The sequence below is a fragment of the Sceloporus undulatus genome, chromosome 3, assembly GCF_019175285.1.
Source record: "Sceloporus undulatus isolate JIND9_A2432 ecotype Alabama chromosome 3, SceUnd_v1.1, whole genome shotgun sequence".
Taxonomy (NCBI): Eukaryota; Metazoa; Chordata; class Lepidosauria; order Squamata; family Phrynosomatidae; genus Sceloporus; species Sceloporus undulatus.
In genome coordinates, this window is record NC_056524.1 from 158,792,295 (window position 1) to 158,820,198 (window position 27,904).

The 27,904-nt window shown below is 39.0% G+C and overlaps 1 protein-coding gene across 1 annotated transcript in view; it reads left to right on the plus strand.

Annotated features, from left to right (window-relative positions):
- Nucleotides 1–27,904, plus strand: part of NRG3 (neuregulin 3) — a 764,487-nt gene that overhangs the window by 715,267 nt on the left and 21,316 nt on the right. Inside the window, exons 5-6 of the mRNA XM_042461138.1 lie at nt 3,669–3,771; nt 17,179–17,305. Coding sequence (XP_042317072.1) covers nt 3,669–3,771; nt 17,179–17,305 — 230 coding nt within the window. The remainder of the gene's footprint in view (nt 1–3,668; nt 3,772–17,178; nt 17,306–27,904) is intronic.

The window sequence follows — 27,904 nt, forward strand, 5'->3', positions numbered from 1 at the left end:
GTCAAATTGTAAGTAATTCATAGTTAAAGTGGAGTTAATCTATGCTTGCAGAAAAGTTGTATATTGTGTATCTTGCTAGATACTTCAATTTTCAGTGGGAGACCAATCATATATCTGAATGTTCTTCCTCCATTTCAAAGCAACTTTCCTTCACATGTAATTTGTTTATTAATATGTGTCTATCCTCCAAGATGGCATATATGACTATGTTCCTCCCCACATTGTCCTCAAAGCAGCCATATGATATAAATAGACTGAGATAAACATGCTAGATGAGACTTCTCTCTGACATTCTAGTTGTCTGTATATACAGAGGATGGCTATTTATATGTCAATGAGATAGTGTGTGTGAAATAAATTTTCAGTTGGATAATTCTTGTGTCAGACAGGAAGGAATGATGCTGTATTAAATTGAAAATAAACATGGGTTTCATACATTCTTTTAGTGTTTTTTAAAGATAGGAAGAGGTTGCAGCAATTTAGTGAGGTATGGAGCCATGGGATAACTACAATTCTGTGTCACATGTGAAGAAGCTTTAAATGTCTTCTAAAAATGTAAGAGGGGAATCCTATTGTTAGTTCTAACTAGAATAGACCTACTGAATCAATGAGACTTTAGCAAGTCAACAGGTAGGTCCAAAACAGATGAGCCAAAAAAAAAAAAAAACAACCCAGCTTCCAGCCACTTCAGGGGTATGGCGTTTAGATGGCGTATGCCCCCAAAGTGTCTGGAAGCTGCTTCAAGGTTGTGCTTATGAAACAAGAACAGGACCTTTTAGGAGTGGATTTAATTTGCTCCTGCAGCAGCCCATTTGGGACTGTGGTGGTGGCCTGCTTTGGAAGCAGGCAGTGTGGTCGCTGTGCTCCTGGTGTGATTGGTACAGGAACAGCCTGAGGCCACTCCTTCCAAGCCATGTGCTTCGGCCCTTAGATAAGTTCAGTTGACTCAATAAATGTTGTCTAGATGGGAACTAACAATTCGCTTTCAGCTTTCCTGAGCCAGGAATGAGTATAATGTCTCACTTTTTATGCTGATAGTTGGAGTGCTATAATTATTTATTATTTTTAATAAACTGTTTTATATTGTTTTATTGTGTATACATTTTATATGGTTTTATGTCAGTTTATTCAATATTTTTATTTGAGATGTTAATATTATGTGCTACAGTGGTAACGCTATTGTCACGATCAGAAATGCCACCTAAAATCCACTTTAAAAGCCAGCACGCTGCACTTACAGAAGGAGGATGTATCCATCCTCCTTGTGCAAGTGAGTGACATTGTAATAATAAGTTTTGACAAGACAGCTGCATTATCATACCTACAAAGTAGCTGCATTATCACAGCTACATCTCCCATGCAATGGGACATGCAACATGGATCTTTGCCATGTTATAATGAATAAATGAGACAAAATTTTTTTTGGGGGGGGGGAGAGTGTCTTTCACATTACAACTATAGCAAAATGATTCTGCTTTAACTGCAGTGACATCCTATGGAATTCTGATGTTTTTAGTTTGGTGAGGCACTACAGGAGTTCTCTGGCTGAGAATTCACAATGCTTCTCCTTGAACTACACATCCCAAAATTTTGTAGGATGTTGCTACAGCAGTTAAATTAGGATCATAACATTAGTGAAAGAAATTCTGCTTGGAACAGTCAGGGGCATTCATTAGAAAAGCAGCACTGACAACACCTCCCTGTCATGTGTGCATTTGATTGCACTTTTAAACGTGCCGCCATGGACTGTGGAATTATTCTCAGTCTGCTGGATTTCTGTGTGACAAGTAAAAGATTATTTTCTTAAACCTTTCCCATTCAAAGTGGGCATGACATTTAACTTTTAATGGCATTAAAAATTCTTTATGAAATATTGCTAACTCAAATCCTTTTTTTAAAACGATCGAAAAACATTTTACATGCAAAACTAAAAAAGGGACAACATTGTGATTGCTTCTGTAAAAAAAAACTTTTCATGAAAAAATTACTTAGGTTTTTTGTTTGTTTTTTGAGAAGGAGGGTGGTTTTCAGTTTTGTGCTAACAGTGCAGGAAAAGTCTGTATTTGTTCATGGTGCTTTTCTTCCTCCTAAAGACTTTTTATTCAATATAAGGAGGCCACATTCCTTTGTGCATGTTTGAACAAACAAGGTACAGTGCATCCCTATACATGAATCTCTCAATCAGATCAATATTCACTTAGACTATCCACCCATGCTTTTGAATTTTTACAGTTTCTTTTACAATTTGTCAGTCTTATGTTAACAAGTAACAATATATTCTAGCAGATTTTACTGTTAAGCAATGGATTAAGGAAGCACGTGATGTTAAAATATACTATATTGAAAATTTCTGTTTAATTTATACAGTACTCTAAGTTGTTTATTAATTGTCCAATCACCTTTCTTACATTACCTAGGATTATTTCTCTTACTTTTGATTTCCACTCTAACCCTTTCTTTTAAATGAATTACATGACACATTTATAAAGAATGTTGTTTTGAAAAATAAAAATCAGTTCCTAGGAAGGTAAAGGTCTCTGTAGTGGAGTATGGCAACCCTCTGGCTTTCATTAATCTCTATCCAATTGGAAGCGTTTCTTTTTGGTTTGATTTTGTTCCCTTTCTCCCCCTTCAGTACTGTAAATATTTCAGTGTTTTATGTTGTTTGTATGCCAGGAATCCAGGGAACAAGGTGGAGATTAGGGACAAGAATTCCATATAATCAGAAAGAAAAACAACCACCACTTTGTATTTTAAAGCGGGAAATGATTGAATTCTGGGGATCCCCATAAAAAGTAATAAGTGATACTCTAGTGGGTTTAAGAAGTAGATTCCAGCTCTCTCTGTTTTTGTTCCCTTGGCATTATTTAAATATCTGACTGAAGAGTAGATACAGTAGGATCTTCCCATCTTCAGGGGTTTGGTCCCCCCACACACACACACAGATGGGGAAAATATAAAACCTCATGCCAAATTTAGTCAACAGGTGATGACATGTGTGCTCCAATATCAGTATGCCCACAGGCGTGTGCTACCATTGGCTAATATGGGGTGGGATGATCTGCAGGAGCTCCAGGCCCTGGATGGCTAGCCCACCAACATGGCAGGCTCACTGTAATTATCACCTAGACTGAATGTCTTTTGATTTCATTATAAATTTCTCATCAGTCCACTGGAATTGTTTGAAGAGAATCTTGTGAGAACTTTATTTCTTGGAAAGGCATTTTGAAGACTAAAGGTTTTGATGAGTAGCTGAGGGTGGGATTGTGCTTTAGTAGTAGACTGTTTCCTAAAATGGCTGTTCCTTGTAAATTGTGGGGCCACACATTCTATGACAGTATGGCATAATCATACCACAGGTTCTCTTGCCCACAGATAAATGTGGGGTGCAAATACACACATTGTGAAGGTATCTTATTATGCAGTGAGCCCTATTAGTCATGAAGGGAAAGTAGGGGCAAAGTCAATACAGCAATATTGTTTCAGTCAGCAGCTCAATAAATCTTGGAGCACAAAGCCAATTATTCATGACCAAAGGCCATACGCCACACACCACCTGTACTCAGTGAGAACAGTGTGTCATATTAATTCACACATTTCAAAACATCTCCATATTATCAGATGTTGCTGTTTAATGTTGCCATAATTCTCAATTTTACTGTCCACAGAGAGCGAAGAGGTTTACCAGCGGCAGGTGCTGTCTATATCCTGTATCGTCTTTGGCATAGTCATAGTGGGCATGATCTGTGCAGCGTTCTACTTCAAAACAAAGTAAGAGCCTTTGTCTAGTCTCTGTCCTGTCCCTCTTTATGCCTTTTTCAGTTCATTAGTTCTCTCTCTCTCCATTGTTTTCTTAATCCATTATTATGAAGCAAGAGGAAATAGTAAGGGCCTTTCCATACATGTTCTTTCCTTCTGAGCGAATGTGCTGCAGGACATGTAAGTAAACAACAAATATCACTGGCATCTCCATTATTAAGACTTGTACCATTGTTTCACTGGCTGGTTGTTATTGTTGTTTTTGTTGTTTTCTGTTATTAGCTGTACTTATATGCTGTTTTTCCTCCAAAACAGAGACTTGAGGCAGCTTACAAATTAAATTAAAATAGAGTTGAAACATACAAAACATGAATATTAAAATGGATTAATATTCAATATTAAATAATATTTAAAAAGCTATTTAAGTCTTAGGCTATATCTTAATATATTGTTCTTTAGTATTTTTAACAATATGGTTGTATCCGCACTGCAGAAATAATTTGGTCTGACACCACTTTAACTGCCATGGCTCAAGTCTATGAAATTCTGGGAATGGTAGTTTGTTGTGGCACCAGAGTAAAGCTGTGATGCCACAACTAACTACCATTCCCAGAATTCCATAGCCTTGAGCCATGGCAGATTCTCAGACATGACTTTACCTGGAGTTCCCTTTGCAGCAAAAACAGAACTAGTCTGTTAAGGTGGTTTCATACCAGAAACAAAGAAAGAGGAAGGAGTGGTGAGCAGGTGTGGATGCAGCCATAGTGTTAAAAATACTGAAGAACAATATAATATAATATAATATAATATAATATAATATAATATAACTCTCCCATTAACACTCTGGCTACAGTTCTTTGTACCAAATGAAGTTCCTAAACAGTCTTCAAACATGGCAGATATGTGTTACATCAGGTTGACATACAGCAGCACAAATGAAAAGGAAGAGCTTGAAACTATTGCTTTTCCTACTCTCATCTATAGATAGTAAGAGTGCACATATTACTATAAGATTTCCATATCTGACAAAGGTGGATTTAAGTTGAACAATGTTAAACATCCTGGAAACAATTTTGTGACATATGCAATAAAAATAAAAATAAGCATGCCTTGACTTTCCAGATCTTATCTGACTGCAACTACCATAATCTTTGACCCTTTGCCTCACTGGAAGCTGGAATCAACAATGTAATGTTCACAACCTAGGCCAGTTGTCAGATGCAGCCCAACAACCCACTTGGCTGATGGACACCACACTCTCTGCCTCAGCTGAGAGATATCACACCCACAACTCAATCACTAGCTGTCAGGTGTGACACTCACAACCTATCCAGCTATCAAGCATATGTGGGTTTGGATATGAAACTGATGAAATAATCAGTCAGTTGTGGTCTTGGAAGGGTTGATTATTTAGAAAAATGAGATAGAAAGGAATAAAAGCATAGAATCACAATTCTACCCTCCAGTTCCCAACAAGTTAGTATAAAGAACAAAGGAAAGGAAGAACAAAGAAAGACAAGCACACACTCTAGTTTCCTACAAGATAACCTGTCAAGAGGAGGAATACCAGACACCCACCATCTCTGCCCTGTGGCAGGCAATGACAGAGACCTACACATACACATTGTCCATGCAGGGCTTGTCTGCAAGGCAAAAATCCTTTGTCTGCTAGCATCTTATATATTGTTGTCAAAATCTGGCTGCTAGCAAGAAAAAACAAACTTCCTTGGAAAAAGAGAAAGAGAGAAAATATTTAAGTGTTGTTACAGTCCAGCAGGAAATATTTCTAAAGGGCCAGAGAAGATATAACTTTCATGGTATGGTGAGAAACTATTAAAATGTATAATAAAGAATGATATTAAGATGCAATTTTGTTGGTGCTGTTACATGTGCAGAGTGGAGGTTTGACCATTCCCTCTTCAGCCATGTTCTCATCAAAGTCCTCTTTCCTCACTATTGATGCATTAGCATCAATGAAAGATCTTTCCCCCAGTGCTAAGTGTTTCATATGCAGGGGAGATTTTTAAATAAGATCATGGACTAGTCTATACTATGAGCAAAAGTCTAAATGGACACCTGCCACTCCTGCCTTTTCCTCTGCCCCTGAACCAGCCTGCATGCCCTTTTCTCTTCAGGGACATTGGGTACATTGTCTACACACTTACACAACTATCCTGGTTTTCCTGGGTACTCCACTGCTGCTGCTCCTGCTGCTGCCTCCACCAGCAGCAGCAGGACTGGCACCTCCAGCCCCACTGTCCCATTTGCTGCCCTTGACACCACCACCTTTCAAACCATTTTAATGTCTGAGACAGTTCCTGGCCCAAATTATAAAGTTTTCCCCTTCATACCCCCCTCTGCACTGGCTCTGCTGATACCCCTGGCACTCTGAGGCAAATTAGGTGCCCAGCATCACTTGCTGATGGAGGAAAGAAAAAAATCTCAATGTTTTCCAGAGTTTTAAAACTCTGCCATAGGGTAAGATATCTCAAATCTGGGATGGATATGGCCATATATTGTGTGGCCGTATTGTCCCAGATTCAGGGGAGGGAGTATTTTTTAAGTTTTTAAAAGCAGTGTAGACAAGCCATACATCTGGGAAATGTCTCAGTACCAATGAAATTAAGTCACCCACTAAATTAAATTCCCCTTCAAGTCCTCATTAGAACTGGGATTCAGAGACATGGTGGCTCAGTGGTTAAGATGCTTACTCTGACAATCGCAAGGTTGGCAGTAAGCAATTCAAGACCCATGTACCACATGATGGAGTGAGCTCCTGTCCCTAGTCTCAGCTTCTGCCAACCTAGCAGTTTGAAAGCATGCAAAAGTGAAAGTAGACCAATAGGTACCATTTCAGTAGGAAGGTAACAGTGTTCCATGCAGTCATGCTGGCCTCATGGCCATGGTGTCATCTATGGCAATGCTGGCTCCCATGGCTAAGTATGAGCTCCCAGATAAAAAAGAGAGGCTTGCTCACAGACAAGTGAATATAAGATTTGGCTAAGATGAGCAGATGGCTAAGATGAGCCCTGCCCTCTATAGTTGGACACGACTTGAAAACCTTGGCAAAGGGGAAACCTCTACCATTACCTTTATCAGGTCCTCATTACAACTGAGATACTTCCACCCCTAGTTTACTGTTCCCTCTAAAATGATCACAAAGTAACAGTAAGTTGGGGACAGAGGAATTCTGATTTTCCTCAGGAATGAGAGGGGAAGATTGCTAGTGATCATTGCTAACCGTATGGTACAAGTTATGTCAAAATTGCATGTGAAATAAAGTGTGAAGGCAATTTACCAATATAGATATGCAGGGACTGAAGTTTGGGAGTGATTGTTGCTAAAGGAAGAGTGAGAGAGGCAATGTTTTGTGTTTCCCCTTCCCCAGGCAAGCCCCAGCACCACTTATCCTTCCCACTTTCTCCAGCTCTGGCTCACAGCCACTTGAATGAAATGTGCTTAACTTTGATTTCTCTCTCTCTCTCTCTCTCTCTGAGACAGAAGGGGAGGGTAAAGAATAGGGTCTAATTCTATACCTCCCTTAGATGTGCATCTACTATTATAAAATTCTCTCTAGCTATCCCATTGATCACATTTTTGTTCTTTTCTAATTAACCATTAGGTCTTCATTGTATGTACAATATTATAGAGAATTATTCCATGTTAGGAAATCTGTATTCTTGGATGTCATCCATAAGCACATTGTAGAACCTGAGCCTGTTCCATCAGTTCCCAGTGGTGCAATTGTGAGTGTTGTATTCTTTTTCATACTCAAAACTTTGTATGTATTCTTTTAGATCAGTTGCATATTTCATTCAACTGCTTTTACTGACTAACAAAAATAAAAGTTTGTTATGTCCCTTTCCTGCAGCAAAAGTTCATCAACCACAAATTCTGCTCACTCTAGTTTCACGTTTCTTAAACTAGGAAGCCAATAATGAATTTGCATACATCAATAGGTAACCAATTATGAATTAATCAAGCTAAGCTACAACAAGTGATACAAGTACAGTATTGAGTTAGAATATTGGACTTTTTTATGGTCGTCTGGCTTAATATCGTCTGTGGACAGGATGTGGCATATATTCATAAAATGTGAACTGCAACACTTACATATCCAAATACACTAGCACTTAGTTTCAGCAAAATGGTAGACATTTTGGAAGTTGAGGCTGTAGTCCTTTTACCTTCTTACTTGGAGGTAACTCCTTTTGAATTCAGTGGGGCTTAATTCTTATTTTGATTGTTCCTGAATTTTCAGTTGCTGTTGTAATTCATATATTTCTAGCATGTGCTGTTCAGCTTGGAATATAACAGTATTAAAAAGATAAGATAGTAAGCTAATATATAGCTATGAATACACATTACAGATTAACTATGTGTGTATGTGCCATGCAATGTCCAAAATGTAGTGCACGTTGATCATAAATGTTGATACATGAATGCTGATCACTCCAGATCTCACCCAATACAATATAGCTTCTAAGTTGAAAATATGTTTTCACACATTATGGACAAATTCCAGTGAATACTGGAAATAATAGTTCACTAACTTACTGGTAATTTCTTAATTTTTCAACACTAACAACATTTGTTTTGAATTACTAATTGCCACACATCATAACTTTCCAGACAATCTCTGTTCAGGCATTCACTTGAACACATGGAGGGCTAAAAATAGGACCTTAAAGACAGTGTATATAAGTCCCAAACATCCCTGATGTCTGCACAATACAAAATGTAACATGTAAAGATCTGAAGAGGACTTTTAAAGCAGTGTTTGGCTAAATGCAGGTACAGCACTATCATGATAGGGAGACTTGTATTATTAGGGTTTCAAATTAACTGGGTAACCATGTTCAATTTAACACAGTTATAAATCCTTCCCACTAAGTGAGGAAAGGTTTGTGCTGTTGCTGGATGTATGAGGATATCTGAGGATGGAGCTTACATGCATGTCCCACCACATATTCTGCTTTCTACAATCAGATGCCTGAAAAAGTGCTTATGTCACACTCAAATCTTATATTCACTTATCTGTGAGCAAGCCCCTCTTTCTTATCTGTGAGCAAGCAAGACTTTCCTCTGAATAGACATTATTCAATTGCACTAGAACTGCACAATAGAACAGTGCTAGGGACTGACTGACTAATCGAGATTCAAACTACACCTTGCAGAAAACTCCCACATTACCCTCTTTTAAGGGGGAAAAAACTTGTGTACCAAAAATGTAAAGCAGTTGGATGTCACTTTAACTGTTATTCTCCATCCTTCAGAATCCTGGGATTTATAGTTTTGTGAGGTGCTTAGAATTCTCTGCTGGAGAGCTGAACTCCATTTACCCTTAATAAAAATGCAAGTAAAACAGCACTGAGGCTAACACATACACACAAAATAAACAGCAAATATAATTTAAATAACCCCCTTTCAAATGGAAACCTTATACTAAGCATTCTTATGAAGTAGAGAATCACAAAGTGTGATATGGTTGTCATAACATTCAGTAAATGGACCTTATTATTTGGAAAGGGAATCAGTGGAATTTATCGCCTTCCTGTAGAGAAGCAAAACACAGCTTGATGGGCTTTCTAAAGAGTATATTCCAAGAATAAATTGTCATACAATGTACCAGAGACTTGAAAAGCTAGAAACAATTGGTGTAATGGGATTATATTTAAAAATCACCAATAAATTAAAAGCTTTCTTTTTATTCTTTATTTGGAAAAAACAAACAAAAACAAATTGGCCTCATGTTTTCCATTCATGCATATGTTGGCAGAAAGTCTTTAAAACATGAAACAATGCCTTTTACAAGAAAAATATTATATATGCAATGGTTACTGTAAAATGCAACATAGACAGCGTTATCTTTTTCAAACTCCTACTGTTGCTCACAAACAGAGACAGACAATGTTTAATCCTGATGATTCTCTCAAGGAATTCAGTTTATATGAGAAATTTTACAGAGTGGCTCATAATTAAATAACACCTTTTAGGTGGTTTTAGTAAAAACATATGCTTGAAATTCCTAGTAAAGTAAGTACAGTGGACCCTTGTTATACGCTGGGGTTTGGTTCCAAGATCTCCCGTGTATAACAAAATCCGTGTATGCTCAAGTCCCATTAAATATAATGACATAGCAAAATGGTTTCCCTTATAAAAATGGAAAATCAAGGTAAATTTATACTTTTTTGGAATATTTTCAAACCATGTATGCTTGAATCCGTGTATAAAAATCAGTGTATAAGAAGGGCCGACTGTATTTAATCTGAATAACACATTAGACAGCCATGGTTCTGCTTCATAATCTAAAAAGCATGTCTAACAAAAACCACAATTGGTATTGGTAGGCTTGGACGTGGCCAGAGATATTTGTTGTGAGAAGCAAAGCACACTGTGTTTGTCTGCCCCTCTACCATGTACAGAAGCCAAATGGAGTGTCAATTGAATCATGATCCAAAATTACTGGTGAAATGCAATCTCCCAATATACTTGACTAGCAGATTGGTTTAGGCAGATGTGGAAGGATCATGTGGCATAAACATCTGTACACTTCAAGAGAGCAGAATTGTTGCAGAGTTCAAGAGGAACATTGCCATCCGCGAAATGAACAGTTGGGCCACACAGTATACAGAAAACCTACATACAGAGACAGATACCTACACAAGAACTCCAACCATCACCCAGGACAAAAAAGAAGCACAATAAAAATACTGGTAGACCAGGCAAAAAGGATTTGTGAACCCCACTTTCTGAAAGATAAATTGAACCACCTTGTCTGGAGTCTACAGTCTAATGGTTATTCCAGCTCATACATCAGAAGGGCTGCCAGATTCAGATAAACCCATAGGAGTGAAGACAAATCACCACCCAAAGGGAAGATATTTTTACCATACATCAAAGGAGTAACAGACAGAATAGGGAAAATGGTGAGGAAACACAACCTCCAAATGATCTACAAACCAACCAAGAAAATCCAGCAAATGCTGCACCCAGCAAATAACAAGAGAAACCTTCTCATGTCTGCAGGGGTTTACCGCACACTGTGCAGCTGCAGACAAGTCTACATAGTAAACAACAAATTCAGTGTTCAAACATGAATGAAGGAACACAAGACACACTGCAGACTTGGTCAGCCAGAAACATCAGCAGTAGCAGAACATGTTATGAACCTTCCTGGGCATAAAATGCTGTCTGAAAACACTGAAATTCTAGACCATGCCAACAGCTATAGGTCAGAATGCACAGGGAAGCCACTGAAATTTATTAACACCTGGACAACTTCAACAGGAAAGAAGGAACCCTTAAAGTAAACAAAGTTTGGCTACCAATCCTGAAAAACATCAAGACTCAGCAAATGCAAATTAAAACCACCCAGGGTGAGGGGTTTCCCAGCAAACAATGGATCATTAATTAAATAGACACCCTGAAACCTTGCCATTCAACAACAAAACAATACACTCCACAACAAGATCAGGCCATTATTTACACTGAATGGGGCTGGAATTCTGATGGTGCATAACACTAGTAGCTGAATATTTTTCAAGACCGCGTAACATTGAGAATGGAGTGCATAATTAAAAACTTTGCCAGCTCTAAGCAGCATGTTTTTTTAACCTCTGACTTCTTGTGTGACCATTTCCATCTCTACCCTATTGTAAGATGTCAAAAACAAAAAAATGGTGAACAGGCTGGAAATGATCAATATGCAACCCCATCCACAAAAATAGACATAGAAGAGTGCAGTAACTATAGGGCCATAGCACTAATCTCCCAAGCAAGCAAAATCATGCTCGGAATTCTGCAACATAGACTTGAACCAAACATGGACAGAGAAAGTGGGGTTCAAGAAATGAAGAGGCACTAGGGACCACATTGCAAGCATACAAGGATTAATAAAGCATACCAGGGAATTCTTAAAAGAAATCAGACTACAGCCAAGCCTTTGATTGCATACATCATGAAAGGCTATGGAATTCTCTTAAAAACATGGACTTGCCAACACATCTGATAATCTGTATTTAAGACAAGAGGCCACTGTCAGAACAGAACATGAAGAAACAGAATGTTTCCCAATTGGCAAAGGAGTCAGGCAAAGCGGCATCTTATCATCCTACCTGTTTAACTTATATACAGAACATACTGTAGGCTTTCATGGCAGGCATCCATAGTTTTCTGTGGGTATTACAAAAAAATATCAACAGTCTTAAGATACCCAGATAACACCATAATACTAGCAGAAAACCTCACAGACCTGAAACAACTACTAAAGAAGATTAAGGAAGAAAGTACAAAGGCAGGACTTCTGTTGAACATTAAGAAAACAAAAATAATGACCATGGAGATTCTAGACAAATTCTACCTAGACAGTGAAGAAATAGAAATAGTAAAAAAAAAGTTCTCTTAACTGGGATCAAACATTGATAGAAACCGGGACTGTAGTCAGGAAATCAAAAGAAGATTAAGAATGGGGAGGGCGACTATGAAAGAACTAGAAAAGATTCTAAAATGGAAAGGTATAGAAGTGAACACAAAAGTTATAATTGTACAAGCTATTGTTTTCCTTATTACCATGAAAAGTATAGATGTGAGTACTGGACAGTTAAGAAAGATGTGAAGAAAATCAATTCATTCAAGATGTGGTGCTGGATAATAATGTTGAGGATACCATGGACAGCCAACGGACAAACAAATGGGTCCTAGAGCAGATCAAGCCAGAAAACTCCCTAGAAGCCAAGATGATACAACTTAGGCTGTCATACTTTGGACACATCATGAAAAGACATGACTCACTGGGGAAAAAAGCAATAATGTTAGGAAAGGTGGAGGGAAGCAGAAAATGAGGAAGGGTGTATGCTAGATGGATGGACTCTATTAGGGAGGTAACAGGCATGAATGTACAGTAACTAAGCAGAATAGTGGAGGACAGGAGTTCTTAGCGATGTCTCATCCACAGTGTCACCAAGAGTCACAATCAACTCGAGGTAGTTAACTGTAGAAATCCTATTGATGTTCTGTTCAATCTATCTACCTACCTATCTATCTTCTCAAGGAAGGGAGTGACCATGACTGAAATCTGTTCAACATGCCAGTGTTTGTCTTGAAGTGACTTTCAAAGTGAACTTTAAGAATCATGTCCTTACTTCAGTAATGCTGGATAAATATCTTGGTTTCCCCTTTCCTTCATTTTAATTATGATAAATTGAACAAAACCAAACTCAGATAAAATTTTCACCCACTACCTAATCCGTGGAAATTTGAAATGAGTTCAGTAAAAGGGCCTGGTGAATCTGTGGGCAGCAACATTCAAAGCTAGGCCTGAAAGTGGTGTTTCCTTGGTCTTAGGGATCCACAGAACTTTTGTGAGAGAGAATATTTAAATGCTGGAGCTCCACGCTCAGTGTGTAACTATTCTGTTTACACAAGGGCTGGACAAAGCAATGCTGCCTGAGTGGAAGGTCACAATGGTATCTCACCACCATCACCAGTTCACATTCAAAAGAAAATCAGCCAAATGCTCCATTGATATTGGTGATAAGATAAAGTCCTCCATACCCCTTAAGGCAGATAACTAATTTGGGTGATGCAGGCCAGGCTCTATGGCACATACAATGCTTTCCAGTCCATGCCCCTCTGCTTCCTGAAGTGGCTGCCTCAACAATGACGTGCTTCAGACAAGGTCCAGTCTTTATTGGCAGACATGAACAAACTTCCATCATTACTGTAACAGAAATCATTGGTCAGCTTTCAAAAAGAAGAAAGAAAAAAGATTATGCTTACAAATTGGGATGTCTGAAGCTATTTATTTATTTATTTATTTAAACCCCTATTAGCACAAGCCCATTTATTTAACTTGGGGCTCATTCTCATTTACAGAAAATCCAAGTCCTGATTCAGCTCTGCTCTGCTCTGCTATTTGATTCCAAAAGGTTCACACTATGAATTGGGACCTTTTGGATTCGCTGTTTTTTGGCATGATTCTCATCCTCATTTAGTTGGCTCCTGCTCCCCAGACTGGCCTTGGTCCCTCTCCCAGCTTCTGCGTTCATCCTCCCTGGCCTGGCATTGGCCCCTTCCAAGTCTCCATTCTCCCTTCCCCATGGCCTGTCACCCAGCATGGATCAGCTACTCGAGCGGGGGGAGGGAGGCCGACAGCAGCTTTGGCAGGCAACACTGAAGGCAATACCATTTGGGGAGGTGGAGGAGGACTGGGCTCGGGGCTCAGGGCTCGGGGCTTGGGCCGGGAGCAGGTGGAGAGCCCTTCCTCCATCTCTGCTGGGCCAGCCAGGCCTCTCTCACTGCTCTGGAGCATGTAGTGTCAGCTGTCCTGGGAAGATCCTGGATGTGCTCTGGCAGCAGCAGCATGCCAACAGGTGCATTGCTCTGCAGGCACTGGGCCGGAGGTTGGTAGCATGGCAAGTCGGACGAGGAGGAGGCACCCCAGAGGGCAGAGATGGCTCCCACAATTGACTCTTTCCATCCCTCCCTCGGTGCAGGTGCCTGGGTCCACAAGAGGCCTGTAGAGGGGTCTAAGGAATGCCAAGCAGAGAGCAGAGCAAAGGGGAGCCCTGGGCGTAGAGTAGGAGGAGGAGGAGGAGGATGGAGGCAAGGCTGGGTGAGGGAGCGCAGACACCGGGGAAGGGTCCAAGGCAAGGCCAGTGAACGGAATGCTGAGGGTGGGGGAGGGAGCTGGGAGGATGAGGAGGATGGGGGTGAGACTGGTATTTTCCGATAGAAATTCCTTTTTTGTAAGTTCCAATATTTTAGTAGTGATTTTCTGATAAAATGGTCTTTGAAGTCCTTGTGTACTTTTGCCTTCTTGTGCCACAGGTATGCATGCCAAAAAATTGTTTATTAAATCCTTCCAATATTAATAGCATTTCATTTTCTAAGTTAATCCAATCAGTCACCCGTGTCAATATGTTTGCTTGATGGTATAATTTTAAATCAGGAACACTATATCCTCCATTTTCTTTTTTATCGTTTTCCATTTTGTTCTTGGCTTGCATCCGAAAAATTGGGATGCCTGAAGGTTTTTAGATGTCCAGTATACTAGTTTGCAATAGAAAAGTATATTGGAGGATTTCACTATATGTTGCCTTAAATTTCTTGGGATTGGAAAGTGGGAAGTCCAATTTTAGCTAAATTGTTATTTGTAGTTATTTTGTTTGGTTTTGTTTGATTTAATATATGTTAGGCTTTTTTTAAAATGGGAGAATAGAAAGAGTGTTTAGATTTTCATAGATTATTTTTAGATTATTATATATACTTGTGATTTTTACTGCTTTTGTGTTTAGTTGTTTTGTTGTTGTCTGTTTGAATGTTGTGATTTAAAATGTAATAAATATCATTATCATTATTATTATTATGCCAGACTTCACAGGATTGGCCAAAACCAGGCATTCCTTATTGTCTATAAAATGCCAGAATGTTATGCTTGAGATACATATTTTAACTATTCCTCCTATACCTGAAAATAACTTTGAGGCCGAATACCATATCCCTAGCCCCACATCATGGGATCTGAGCTGAAATTTTGGATTCACAGATAGATAGCTATTTTGTGTGTATTCCAAACAATAATGATTTCATGGATCTTATATTTAAAACCTGTTTGCTGCTACTTTTTTTTCTTCCTGTAACTTATACTAGACTCAAATGAAATGTATTAACATTTTAAAAAAATACCATAGGATCTTCTTATTTTATGTTTTTGGAAACACAAGTTGTATAGGTACATAACAATAGCTAAGTTAGAAAGGAGCTTGGTTATATCTCACATCCCTGGTACATTTATGTACTAAATTCTTCAAGTTTAATAGAACTTATTTCAATAAATATTGTTAGAATCATACTTGGAATAGGCATGAAATTTACCTAAAATTTATTTTGCCTGAGTCATTATATTATTTACATCAAACCATAGGGAGTTATGAATTTGAAAGGCTTAACAATACTAGAAATAAGAAACAAACATAGGCAGATCAAATGAATGTTCAACAAGATTTACTGTTTCAATGTTATAATGAATTCGGCATCAAAGCATAAAGCAGCTGCAGAATATATTCATTTGGAGAGTTTTATTACAGGCATCTATTTGAAAAGAATGGGGAGGGAGAGGCACATTGATTCATAGGGGTTATTTGAACTGTGTGTGTTTGACATACATTTTAATTATGTCTTCCTCTGGTAGATACATTTTGCATTCTGCAAAGATACATTGTTGGCTGTCACTCCAATTCTCTCTTTCTCTCTCTCTCTCTCTCTCTCACACACACACACACACATCTGAAATGGTGTGTCATTCTACTCATTTTAGGCTTGATTTCTATTAGGATGTAAACTGGTAAAAATAAAATCATTGGAAAAGAATTATGAGATTCTAGCTGTCAGTTAGAGTAAAAAAAATATCTTAACCATTCTAGGCATGAATTAGAAGGTCTCTATTTTATCACTCTAGTAATTAAAGAATTGTATAGTGTGCATACTAATTTTGGCTGCTAAGCTGATCATAATGTGCCACATTTATTTTGTGACTTCTATGGATAAGTGAGTAAAGTTCAACTAACTAGTGTTTCCTCCAACTAAAAGAGCAAAAATTCAAAGATATAGCCGTGTCAGTATGTAGAATCAGTATGTTGAGAGATCTTGTAACACCTTTGAGACTAACTGAAAGAAGCTGACAGCATGAGCTTTTGTAGACTTCAGTCTAGTTCCTCAAATGCATCTGAAGAAGTAGCCTGAAGTCCACAAAAGCTTATGATGCCAATTTCTTTCTTTTCTTTAGTCTCAAAAGTGCTACAAGATCTCTCCACACACTAAAAGAGCAAAAGAATACATTGCTCCCATAGGCATGGCAACTGGAGAGTGCTTCTGGGATTTGGGACCATATAGAAATCTAATGTATCAAAGACCAGTGTTCCACTTGCAGACTGCCCCCCTCCCGGGCCCTGGGGGGTTTATGTTTTCTGATGCTGTTTTGCAGCACCTGGTGTCATTTAGCATCACTTTAATGACTCTCTGGGTTTGCTTTTACTAATCTAAAGCTGGCCCAAAATAATTTAGAAGGAAAGAGAAGAGAACAAACTACAGCATTTTGCATCTGGATCAATTCAAAATGACCTGGCTCCAATCTAGTTTTGTCTGGTTGGTCCAGTTCAGTTTGAGATGGCCCCTAGTGGACAATCATGCTATTGGGGGCAGCAAACACATTTCATTCTAATAGGTAATGCCACTCCAACTGGATTTACCATCACATTATTACAGTTGGCATTAGTGATCCATAGAGGCATGGGGTTTTGGAGACGAGGAACTATAGTAGAATAATTGACAGTGGAAGACAACATAATAATCACACATCTTGATTTGGATCATTGTCATCATCATCATCTTTCTCTCTTTTTCTTTTTCTTTTTTTAGGAAACAAGCAAAACATATTCAGGAGCAGCTGAAAGAATCACAAAATGGGAAAACCTACAGCCTCAATGCTTCCAGCATGATGGCAAAATCAGAGCCCAGGGCCCAAAGCCGAGTCCAGCTGCAAAATGTAAGTAAACCTGCCAACCTCAGTCCTTAATAGACTGGATGAATGTTTGATTTTGATGGTTTGGGTTTCACATCGTTCTCTTCATTCCCCATATGTACCACTGTCTTGCACCTGTGGCACTATGGGACAAAGCAAAGAAAGGGAGAAGCATTGAAATTTCTAACATAATCTGTTAAAACAGGCAAAAATGAGACTTCTGTCTGGACTCTCATTGCTTGTGATAGTAAACTCTGGCTAGTAAATGCTAGCTACTATCTGAAATATTTTATGAGAATATCTGAGAGCACTATGGAATATACAGTGTTGTTGCCTTGAGGAACTGAATAAAACAGTTCAATCTCTTTGGAAACTGGCTAATTATCTGCTCAAAAATAGCAGGCTATGGCGGGATACACACCGCCATATTAGTACGTACTGTATACGTACTAGGGTTAGGAAGGTGAGTTGCTTCCGCACCCCCTAACCCTAGTACGTATACAGTATGTACAAGATTGCGCGGCCCCTTCCACATCGGGCGCCGCCATTTACGTACTGGACGCATAGCGTCCAGACGTGTCACAGCGCCTATGACGTCGCGGATGCGCCTGGGCGCCTCGCGACGTCATAGAGGCACCGCAGAAAGAAGCTCCGAAATGGAGCTTCTTTTTTGCTCCGGCGGAGTCGCCAGTTTGGCTGCTGCGGCTTCACGCGGAGGCAAATGGCGCCGGCGGGGGAGCACCGCAAAGCGGCGGTTGTTATCCCGCAAAAAAACATGTATTTATATATGCAGAAGGTTTCTAAGACTCAGTTAGATAAAAGCCAATATAAACCTGTGGATAAGAGAAGCACATTTCCAATCAAAATCTCAGCCCAACTACAAACTCAGTAGGTAGTTTTATGTGAGTCACTGTTTCTTCAGGTTCAACTTCTCATCTGTGTTGTGGGGATTATGGAAACCAACAATTTTAATGTGATCCTCCTCCTCCTCCTCCTCCTCCGTTTCTTTAATCACAGAAATTAACATAGGACAGTGAACACAGTTTCGCATTGTGGTCATGAGAACCAAATGCAAGGTGACTGTTATCTGAGGGAACATGGTTATGAACCAATGCACGCTATTTAGAAAAACAACAACAATCCATTCCTCATTAGATTTCTTTTCTGTTATGGGGAATGTTTTTTCACAAGCAGCTCGGCATTATCCAGTATTTTGAGCATAGCACACTAATAATTCACAATTACATTTTAGCTACTTTCAAAATTATCATTGAAAACATTAAAAAATATAAAAATTGCAAAAAGGAAAAAAAAAAAAAAAACCTAAGTGACTCCCCCAAAGCTATGTTTCAGGCATATTGAGAAGATATTACTTCTTACACCCAAAAGTAATGATTTGTTGCCATTAGAGAGAGAGGGGGGAGTGACAGAGATTTCCTTTAATCCCAAAAGTAGCATGATACAGGTGATATAATTACTTCTAACATTTAGCTTTCAAACTCAGACTGATCTTAAACCTTATAATGCTTCAGCACAGATAATACACAGTTGACTAAGATCTTCATCCTCCACTAATATTTTGGCAGGAATATTTTGGACTAATTACAGTTTCAAACTCTTTTTAAAGGCAGACCCAGTTACATTGATGTAGTTCAGCCTGAAAATAGCTAAGACATTAATGGCCAATGCAAGCCAAATCCATCTCCTCTAGAAAAGCTACCAGCTGGCAAAACAGTTGATTCTAGTAGAAGGCACGTCCGCCCACTATCATAAGCTGATCATCCAGGGAAAGCCTTGGATCTAAGAAAGCACTCCAGCTGCATAGTTGCATCTTCAGGGGAAGTGCAATTCCATATGGGGGGGGGGGGTTCATACTATGAAATTATAGCACTAGTGTTCTACTTTAACTGCCACATTTACATGCTATTCAGTCTTTCAATATGCAATTCAGGGAGAATTTATAATTATTCCACATTTAGAATTCTCAGCCAGAGAGTTCCTTTGATGCCTCATCAAACTACAAACTTCAGATGCAACCATGGCAGTTAACATGGAATCGTAGTGCTATAATTGTACAGTGTAAGCAGACATCAGAACTAATTGTGTATATTCACCCATATTTCCAGACTCCTCATCAACCCTATGCCCCTCTTCTCTCCATTTTTAAAGTGTTGGTATCAATTTTTCTGATAGAGGTTTGGGTACAAAACTAAGAAATAAATAATAATTATTATTTATCTGTCATGTACAGGAATATAAATAATATTTGGAACTGCATAACTTCATAAAGAAAAGAAGTCTTACTACATTGAGATAGCCCATAAACATGGTCAGCTTGAGTGTGTATATATGTGTGTGTGTATACTTCTATTTTTTTAAAAAAAATGCTTGAATGGATGGTGCTTATGCGAGATGAAGTTTTGCACAAAGCACTGTATTTTGCACAAACATGTTATTTGCAAAAAAGGAAAGAAATCTTCCAAAATTTTCATCGAAAAGCACAGAAATGTGAAAAATCATTTTAAAATGGGGCAAAAACCTGGCAATCTATATCTTTTGAAATTTATAGTTTGTGTATGAGGGAATGAAATAAGTGGAAATTTTCATCACTACTCATATAAATATCAACCTGAAATTGGGAGTGTTATGATGGGGAAATGCTGATTATCTAACCTTTGATCCCCCAAGTTCCTACTCATATTTTTTTCCTATTTTTCTTCTGAACTTTCATGCACTTATAATTTACCAGGGTTTGTTTTTACTCCTTGAACTGAAGTTCTGGAAAAGAGCATTGATGGATTTTTGTGTGTGTGAAAAAGAAAAAAAAGCAAGCTCTAACATCAGAGCACAAGCAGCAGCATGCTTTAAAAAAAAATCACTCGACATGCTTTGATCTACATTTTGCTGCTCTTGTTGTTTATGCCTCTTAGAAATGTTGCTGGTGCTTCTTCTGTGAACAGATGCACTGAGGTAGCTGAATTCAAGGGCCATAAACAGGAATCCTCCATCTCACAATTTGTTACACTCCCTTTTACTGGAGCTGATAGTACATCTCTCTTTCTTTTGTCTTCACAGAGAGACAAGATTAATGGGATGCCTTCATTATGCATCGCGATTATGCATTGTGATTGACTATGTCATAACTGAAGGTTGCTTGCCACTTGAAGGTTACTTTGCATAATAGCATAGGCTGCAATTTTGGGCAGATACTGCATGATAAGAAAAGCTTTTACTTTTCCCTCAAAGCCAAAACCAACTGCATCTGCTCTCACAGCTATGCAACAAAATGAACTTCATTTAAACAAGTTGAGAAGTCAGTAGTGACAACTAAAATGTTTTGATTTACTTCATGATTGTAAAATACTTAGTGCTTTTACCAATACCCATTACTACTACTAATTGTTAATTAGTCTCACATCAACTCTGACTCCTATCAACCCTGTGGATGAGACCTCTCCAAGACTGCCTGTCCTCAACTGCTCTGCTAAGGTTTTACCTACTGACATGAGGCCTCCCTGATCGAGTCTAGCCATCGGGCATGTGGCCTTCCTCTTTCTACTGCCTTTTAACTTTCCTAGCATCATTGTGTTTTCTAATGATTCATTTCTTCTCATGATGTGACAGCCTTACCTAGTCATCTTGGCTTCCAGAGAGAGTTCAGACTTCATATGTTCTAGGATCCTTTCATTCACCATCTTGGCCAGCCATGGTAGCCTCATCACTCTTCTCCAACATCATATCTCAAATGAGTTAGTTTTCTTTTTATCTGCTTTTTTCACTGTCCAGGACTCACATCCATACATAGTGATGGGGAATACCACAGCTTATATGGTTCTAACTTTAGTGCTCAGTTGTAAATCTTCACTCTTTAGGATCTTTTCTATCTCTTTCATAGCTGCTCTTCCCATTGCTAGTCTTCTTCTTATCTCTTGACTGCAGTCTCCATTCTGAACAACGTTTAATCCAAGATATGAGAAATCTGTAACTTTTTAACTATGGGGGGAAGCAGTTGGGGAGGGAAGGGGTGGGTTAAATCCACCCCCTTCCAAAGATGGATTGGGACCATGGCAACCAAACACCATGCCCCAAATCTGCCAAGAAGGAGTAGCAAAGATCCGCTCCTTTTGGGCTGTGGGAAAGCTGCCTTTTACCTGGAGGTGTGTTGTGGAGGGTAGGGGGATATGAAAGGAGGATTTGTGTTTAACTGACAATCTATTGTCTGTGGGGAAACTCCTTGAGCCTGGGTGGTGTTCATTTGCTTGTACTGAGTCTTGATTTTGATGTTTTTCAGGACAGGTAGCCAAACTTTGTTTACTTTCAGCATTTCTTCTATGCCGGTGAAGTTGTCCAGTTTGTCACTAGATTTCACCAGAGCAAAAGTGTGAATATTTTTTATCAAAAACCTTTATGCATGCCTACATGAAATAACTGACATCATTTCTTGTTTTATTGTTGTACCTGAACTACTAATATTTTAGGCATTGCCTTTACTGCCTTTGGAAATATTTTTCTGTTTTATTAGAAGTATAGCTGATTTCCTTTTGATTCAGAAAGCTTAGGTTTTCATTGTAAGAACAAAAGATGTACAGTTTAGGCATCCAAAGAAATGGGGCAGTGAAACTAACCAAGGTGTGTGAATACATCAAATATAAGAATATTGGGAATTCTAGGAGTCCTACTATAGACCACTAGTCCTGCCTCTCCCAGAAACACCAGGGGCCATCAGAGAGAATCGGGAGGCACAGGAGTCCAGCTGCTGAGAACATGGCAGACAAGCAGCACTTTAAAAAGCTGCCCTGCCACCCCAAGAACCATCAGTTACCTCTTCTAGGAACACCAGGGACCAGCAGAGAGAGACTGGAGGCACAGGAACTTTAAAAAGCTGCCCTGCCACCCCAAGAACCATCCTCTGTCTCTCCTAGAAACACCAGGAACCAGCAGAGAGACTCTGGAGGCACAGGATCCTGGCTGTTTTTTTTTTTAATACCCCCCCCCCCCCGCATGGTCCTAGATTGTAATGTTTTAACATTGTGTATCATTTATACTGTGCAGTGCAGCAGCTAAAAGAGCCAATACATTTCTAGGTTGCATCAATAGAAGTATAGTGTCTAGATTGAGGGAAGTAATAGTTCCACTTTATTCTGCTTTGGTCAGGCCTCACCTGGAATACTGTGTCCAATTCTGGTCATCATAATTCAAAAAGGATGTTGAGAAGCTGGAGTGTGTCTAGAGGAGGGCAACCAAAATGGTGAAAGTTCTAGAAACTATGAGCAGCAACTTAGGGAACAGGGCATGTTTACCCTAGAGAAGAGAAGGTTAAGAGGTGATATGATAGCCCTGTTTAATATTTGAAGGGGTGCCATATTGAGGATGAAGCAAGCTTGTTTTCTGCTATTCCAGAGAATTCAGACACAGGGGAATGGATTCAAACTACAGGGATGCTTTGATTTGTGTTTCTATATGGCAGGAGGTTGGACTGGATGGCCCTTGTGGTTTCTTGCAACTCTCTGATTCTATTAGGCAGCAAAATATCTAAGTCTGGTGGCACAGTTAAGGAATACGTGCACTTGAAAAGCAGACCTGCTGCCATTCAGAATAGTCAATACTGGGGTGAATGATCAAACTCATTATGAGGCAAATTTCAAAGGTCTCTGTTACATTAATGATGTTACAGAGGATAGTTCACATTCTGAAGGTCTATGCATTAGGAAGTGAATTGTTCATCCAATAATTCCCATTGTTTCTGAATTCTTCTGTGGGTTTTCACTCATTATTCACATATTCAGAAGTATTTTGGGGAAGTTATTCTGTGCAGAATTACACATGAGCTGTTCCGTATGAAAATTATGTGTGTTTTCCCCCTGTACACAATCCGTTTTCATGCAAAAATCAAATTCATGTGCAAAATCACATTTTTAATCCAAAATTGTAGCTTACACACACACACACACACACCAGAAATACATGTGGGTGTCAGTGTAAAACGGGAAATATTTTGAATAACTATTGTATTATTGGGACCACTATTTTCTCCACATAATGTCATGTATGTCAGAGATAACCCCTCATGCATGGTCAAGTTCTTTGCTGCTGTTAATATTTTCACAGGAATGGGTTTGATGTATTCAGTTGAGATAACATATCAATAAAGGAGAGGTAGGGTAGTCAGTCACCATACTACTAGCAGAAAACATCATGGACATTGAACAATTACTAAGGAAGGTCAAGGAAGAAAGTGCAAAAGCAGGCTGGTTGCTAAACATAAAGAGAACAAAAATAATGATCTCAGAGGATTTACATAAATTCAATCTAGATAATGAAAAAATTAAAATAGTTAAAAGGTGTCCTATATTTTGGATCAAACATTGATCATAATGGAGGCTGCAGTTAAGAAATCATAAGAAGATTAGGAATGGGAAAGGTAGCCGTGGAAGAATTAGACAAGAGTAAAGATGTACAACTGAATACTAAAGTTAGAATTGTCCAATTCAATGTATTCCCCATCATCCTGTATGGATGTAAGAGCTGGACAGGGAAGAAAGTGGATAAAAAGAAAATCAACTCATTTGAGATGTGATGATGGAGAAGAGTGCTGATAATTACTATGGACAGCCAAAAAGACAAACAAATAGGTCATTGAACAGATCAAGCCTGAACTCTCCCTTGGGAGTCAAGATGATTAAACTGTCTGAGGCTGTCACACTTTGGCCACATTATGACAAGGCATGACTCATTAGAAAAGACAGTAATGCTAGGAAAAATATAAGGAAGTAGAAAGAGAGGAAGACCACACACCAAATGGCTAGACTCAATTAGGGAGGTCACCAGCCTCAATCGACAAGACCGAAGCAGAGCAGTGAAGAATAGAAGGGCTTAGAGATGTCTCACTCACAGACGCCATCAGTCAAGGTCTACAACAACCAAGTATGTTCAGTTACATTTTGTCAAAATGAATTGTCAAAAGTAAGGATAACTGAGGAGATGGATAGAAATAGCAATAGCAAGTACATTTCTATACTGCTTATCAGTGAAGTAAGCACTCCCTAAGCATTTTACAATGTGTAAGGCAATTGCCCTCAACAAGCTGGGTACCTGTTTTAGCGACCTGCAGAAGCATGCAAAGCTGAGTGCATCTTGAAGCTCTTGGGATTGAATTCAGGATGAAATACAGGCATTTAACCACTGCACCACCAGGACGTCCTTGTATATTTTTATGTTTACATGTGTAATGACTGGGCCTCCAGTCATTTGAAGACTTCTGTCAGGCAATAAGTTAAGCTGGGAGGGAAGTACATGCAAATGAGTAATTACATCACAGCTGACAGAAGGCCCACTTGGCCAATCAGTGAGCAGGAGTGGGAGTTTCTTCTAGAAGCGTCTAACAGAGGGATATAAAAGGCCTCTGAGATCAGTTGGAGGAGCTTCTACAGTGGGAGTCTGGAGTAAGAGTATCTCACTTGATGTGGGTCTTGCTGGTTGGGAAAATCTGCAGTGTTGTGGCTGTGTCGAGAAAGCATACTTCAGGAAGGTAGTTTGTGCTAGGCCAAGACTAGTAACTACATCTCAAACCCATCGAGGCTGGCAGATTCCATCTCTGCATCACTACTTAGGAATGTGTCAATTAGAATGGTTAGGCCTTATTAATTTTGTTTCTGTTGGCTTGCTTGAAATGAATGTCTGATAACTTCACATATTGTACCTGCAAGGTCAAAAGACCTTGTATGATTGATATTATTTTTGTTAATAGAATAAATACACTCATTCCTCCATATTTGCAGATTTGATATTTGTGGATTTGATTATTCACAGATTTGGTTAATATGTTCTCTCTAAGAATCTCTAGGTCCTCCAGTGCAACTCTATGGTCAACTTTAACTAAAGGTTGCACTGAAAGACACTAATTAGGAATGTGTCAATTAGAATGGTTAGGCCTTATTAATTTTGTTTCTGTTGGCTTGCTTGAAATGATGTCTGATAACTGCACATATTGTACCTGCAAGGTCAAAAGACCTGTGTATGATTGATATTATTTTTGTTAATAGAATAAATACACTCATTCCTCCATATTGCAGATTTGATATTTGTGGATTTGATATTCACGGATTTGGTTAATATGTTTTCCTCTAAGAATCTCTAGGTCCCCCAGTGCAACTCTATGGTCAAACTTTAACTAAAGGTTGCACTGAAAGACCTAGAGATTCTATAGAGAATACTCTACTAGGCATTTGTAGCTCCCCCAGTGAAGTTCTATGGCCAGTATCTGTCAGATGCTGACCACAGAGTTGCCCTGGAGTAAGAGTCCTAGAGAAAATACTCTACAGGCATTTGTAGTTCTTCCAGTGCAGTTCTGTGGTCAGTGTCTATTGGGTGTTGACCCCAGAGTTGCAATGGGACCTAGAGATTCCTAGAGAGGTGTCCTCTCAGGTAAAAACATGGTGTTTTTTTGTTATTTGTGGGTTTTGTTTTGTTTTTTTTTTTTGCATATTCACAGGGGTCTTGTGCCCCTAACACCCTAGCGAATATGGAGGGATAAGGGTATTTTCTTTAAAAGTATCTACTATTCCTACATTTCTTCTTACTTAGTTTGTTATCGCTTGCTTAGTTTAGAAAGGAAGGGAACTATAAATCCACAAGTCCCAGTGTGTGTTAAGGAAGGTTTATAAATTAACAGGGTGGTGGCAGTGGTGATTTGAAGTTCTCCAAGATCTCACTCAACTTCGCAGGGAATGTGAACCAAGACAGGAGATTCGGGGAGAAATAAGATGCTGGACTTATTGCCCAGACAGGGCCGCTGTTTGGGTTGCTTGGACCACAGGATCATCGCAACATGCACATTTTTAAAACAGTGGACTACAGTTTAAAATATGCTGTACTCTCCAGTGGAGAAGAGTGTGACTAAATGACCATCTTCCTCCTCAGTTAGCTGTTGAGATGTTGAGTGTTCAAGTCCCCTATTCACCCTCCTGATAGTTATTTATGTTCAAACTGCTCTTTGACTGGACAACTGAGGATAGAAAAAATATAGCTAGAATTCATTTCCTGATCAAAATGGTGAGTTTGGACATCAGGAGTCGCAGTCATTAAGAATAACACATAGGAAGAAAGTTGTTTTGAGAGATAATCTATGATAAAATACAATTTTTCCCCAAGTGATTTCAGTTTTTTTAATAAAACAATAACAACAACACAATTTCACATTTTAAAAAATTTACTTTTATGTAAAAACACAGTTTCCAGAGAAACTGTATGGGGAGGTGGTGGGCAAAAAATCCACCAGTTTCCCCTTAGGAAAAAGAATGTTTAGTGTTTCTTACATGACACACAATTTGGCACACAGGCATCTCTGTAGTGTGTTTATTGTGCCAATCAGGATGGAAATTGTCTTCAATACAGTAGCATTCCTAAATATAAGTATCATCAGATCACTGTCTTGTTTGTTTGTTTTGAAACTCGTACACTGTCACCCTTTGTAGTTGAATTTTCAGTGTTTGATGCCTCAGTTTGAGCACGTATGACAAAAATCCAAACTGGAAAAAATCTCCAGTTTATGCTGTGGGAAATGTTTGTTGACAAAACCTTGCAAGCAAAACAGCCAGAGCCTAACCTTGCTTGCTGTGTTATAGTCAAGCTTCTGAACCGATTGGCACAGAGGTGTGGCCTGAGTGAGAGAAGAGTAAAGGGTCTATTTTGTTTTTAAACGGCAAGTGTGCAAACAGCTGAACATAATGCGGGGCGGCTAAAGTGAAAAGCAAATTTGCATGGCATTCGCACAGGGTATAAAAGGAAGTGGCAGGATTATAGTCATTTCCTTACATTTACATATTCATATTATTTTGGATAAGATGCAAAAGGGATGCTGAATTTGGTACATAATCTGCTAGAGTGTATTTTTGCCATGCATCTAATCTCCCAAAGCTCAAAGTTCAGCAGAATCCACACTAAGGAAACAAAGGTTGTGTGTGGTTTGTGTGTGGTGTGTGTATCAGAGAGACAGCCAAAGGCAGAAAGCCTAGTATGTCATGCCATTTCTCCAGAAAATAATTCTAAAAGAAATGAATTGAAGGAACCTCACAAATCACACTCTAACTCGGCAGCAATGGACAATCACAATGGATGGCAACAATTTTTCTACTTCTGAGGTCCTCAGAAAACTGACGAGAAACTACCAGAAATGCTGGAGAGGTGGGGGGATGACAAAATGAGAATCAGACAGAAGTCTATGGCCTGTTACAGACTGCCAAAATAAAAGCTCTTCGGGTCTCTTGGAGGTATGCTATTTAAATGATGCATGGGTCCTAAGATCCAGAGGTCGAACCAAAGCCACACTCCATTCCTAAGCACTGGAGTGCAGCTTTGGTGCAGCTTCTGGATTCTTAGATGTTTATCACACTATGCTCTTAAAGAGCTACTATTCCAGGTGTACTCCTCTACGCAGCCTCCTGTTGCATGCTGGGATTGGCAGTTTTAGGAGTTGAACTTCTCTGCCTGAGAATTCTAAATACCCCTCCTTAAAACTGCCAATCCACAGCATCAAGCAGCAGCTAGAGGAGTTCACACTTGGAATAGTACGTCTTAAGACCTCGTCTTATAAACCTTAGGATGCATGCATCATTTAAGACAAGC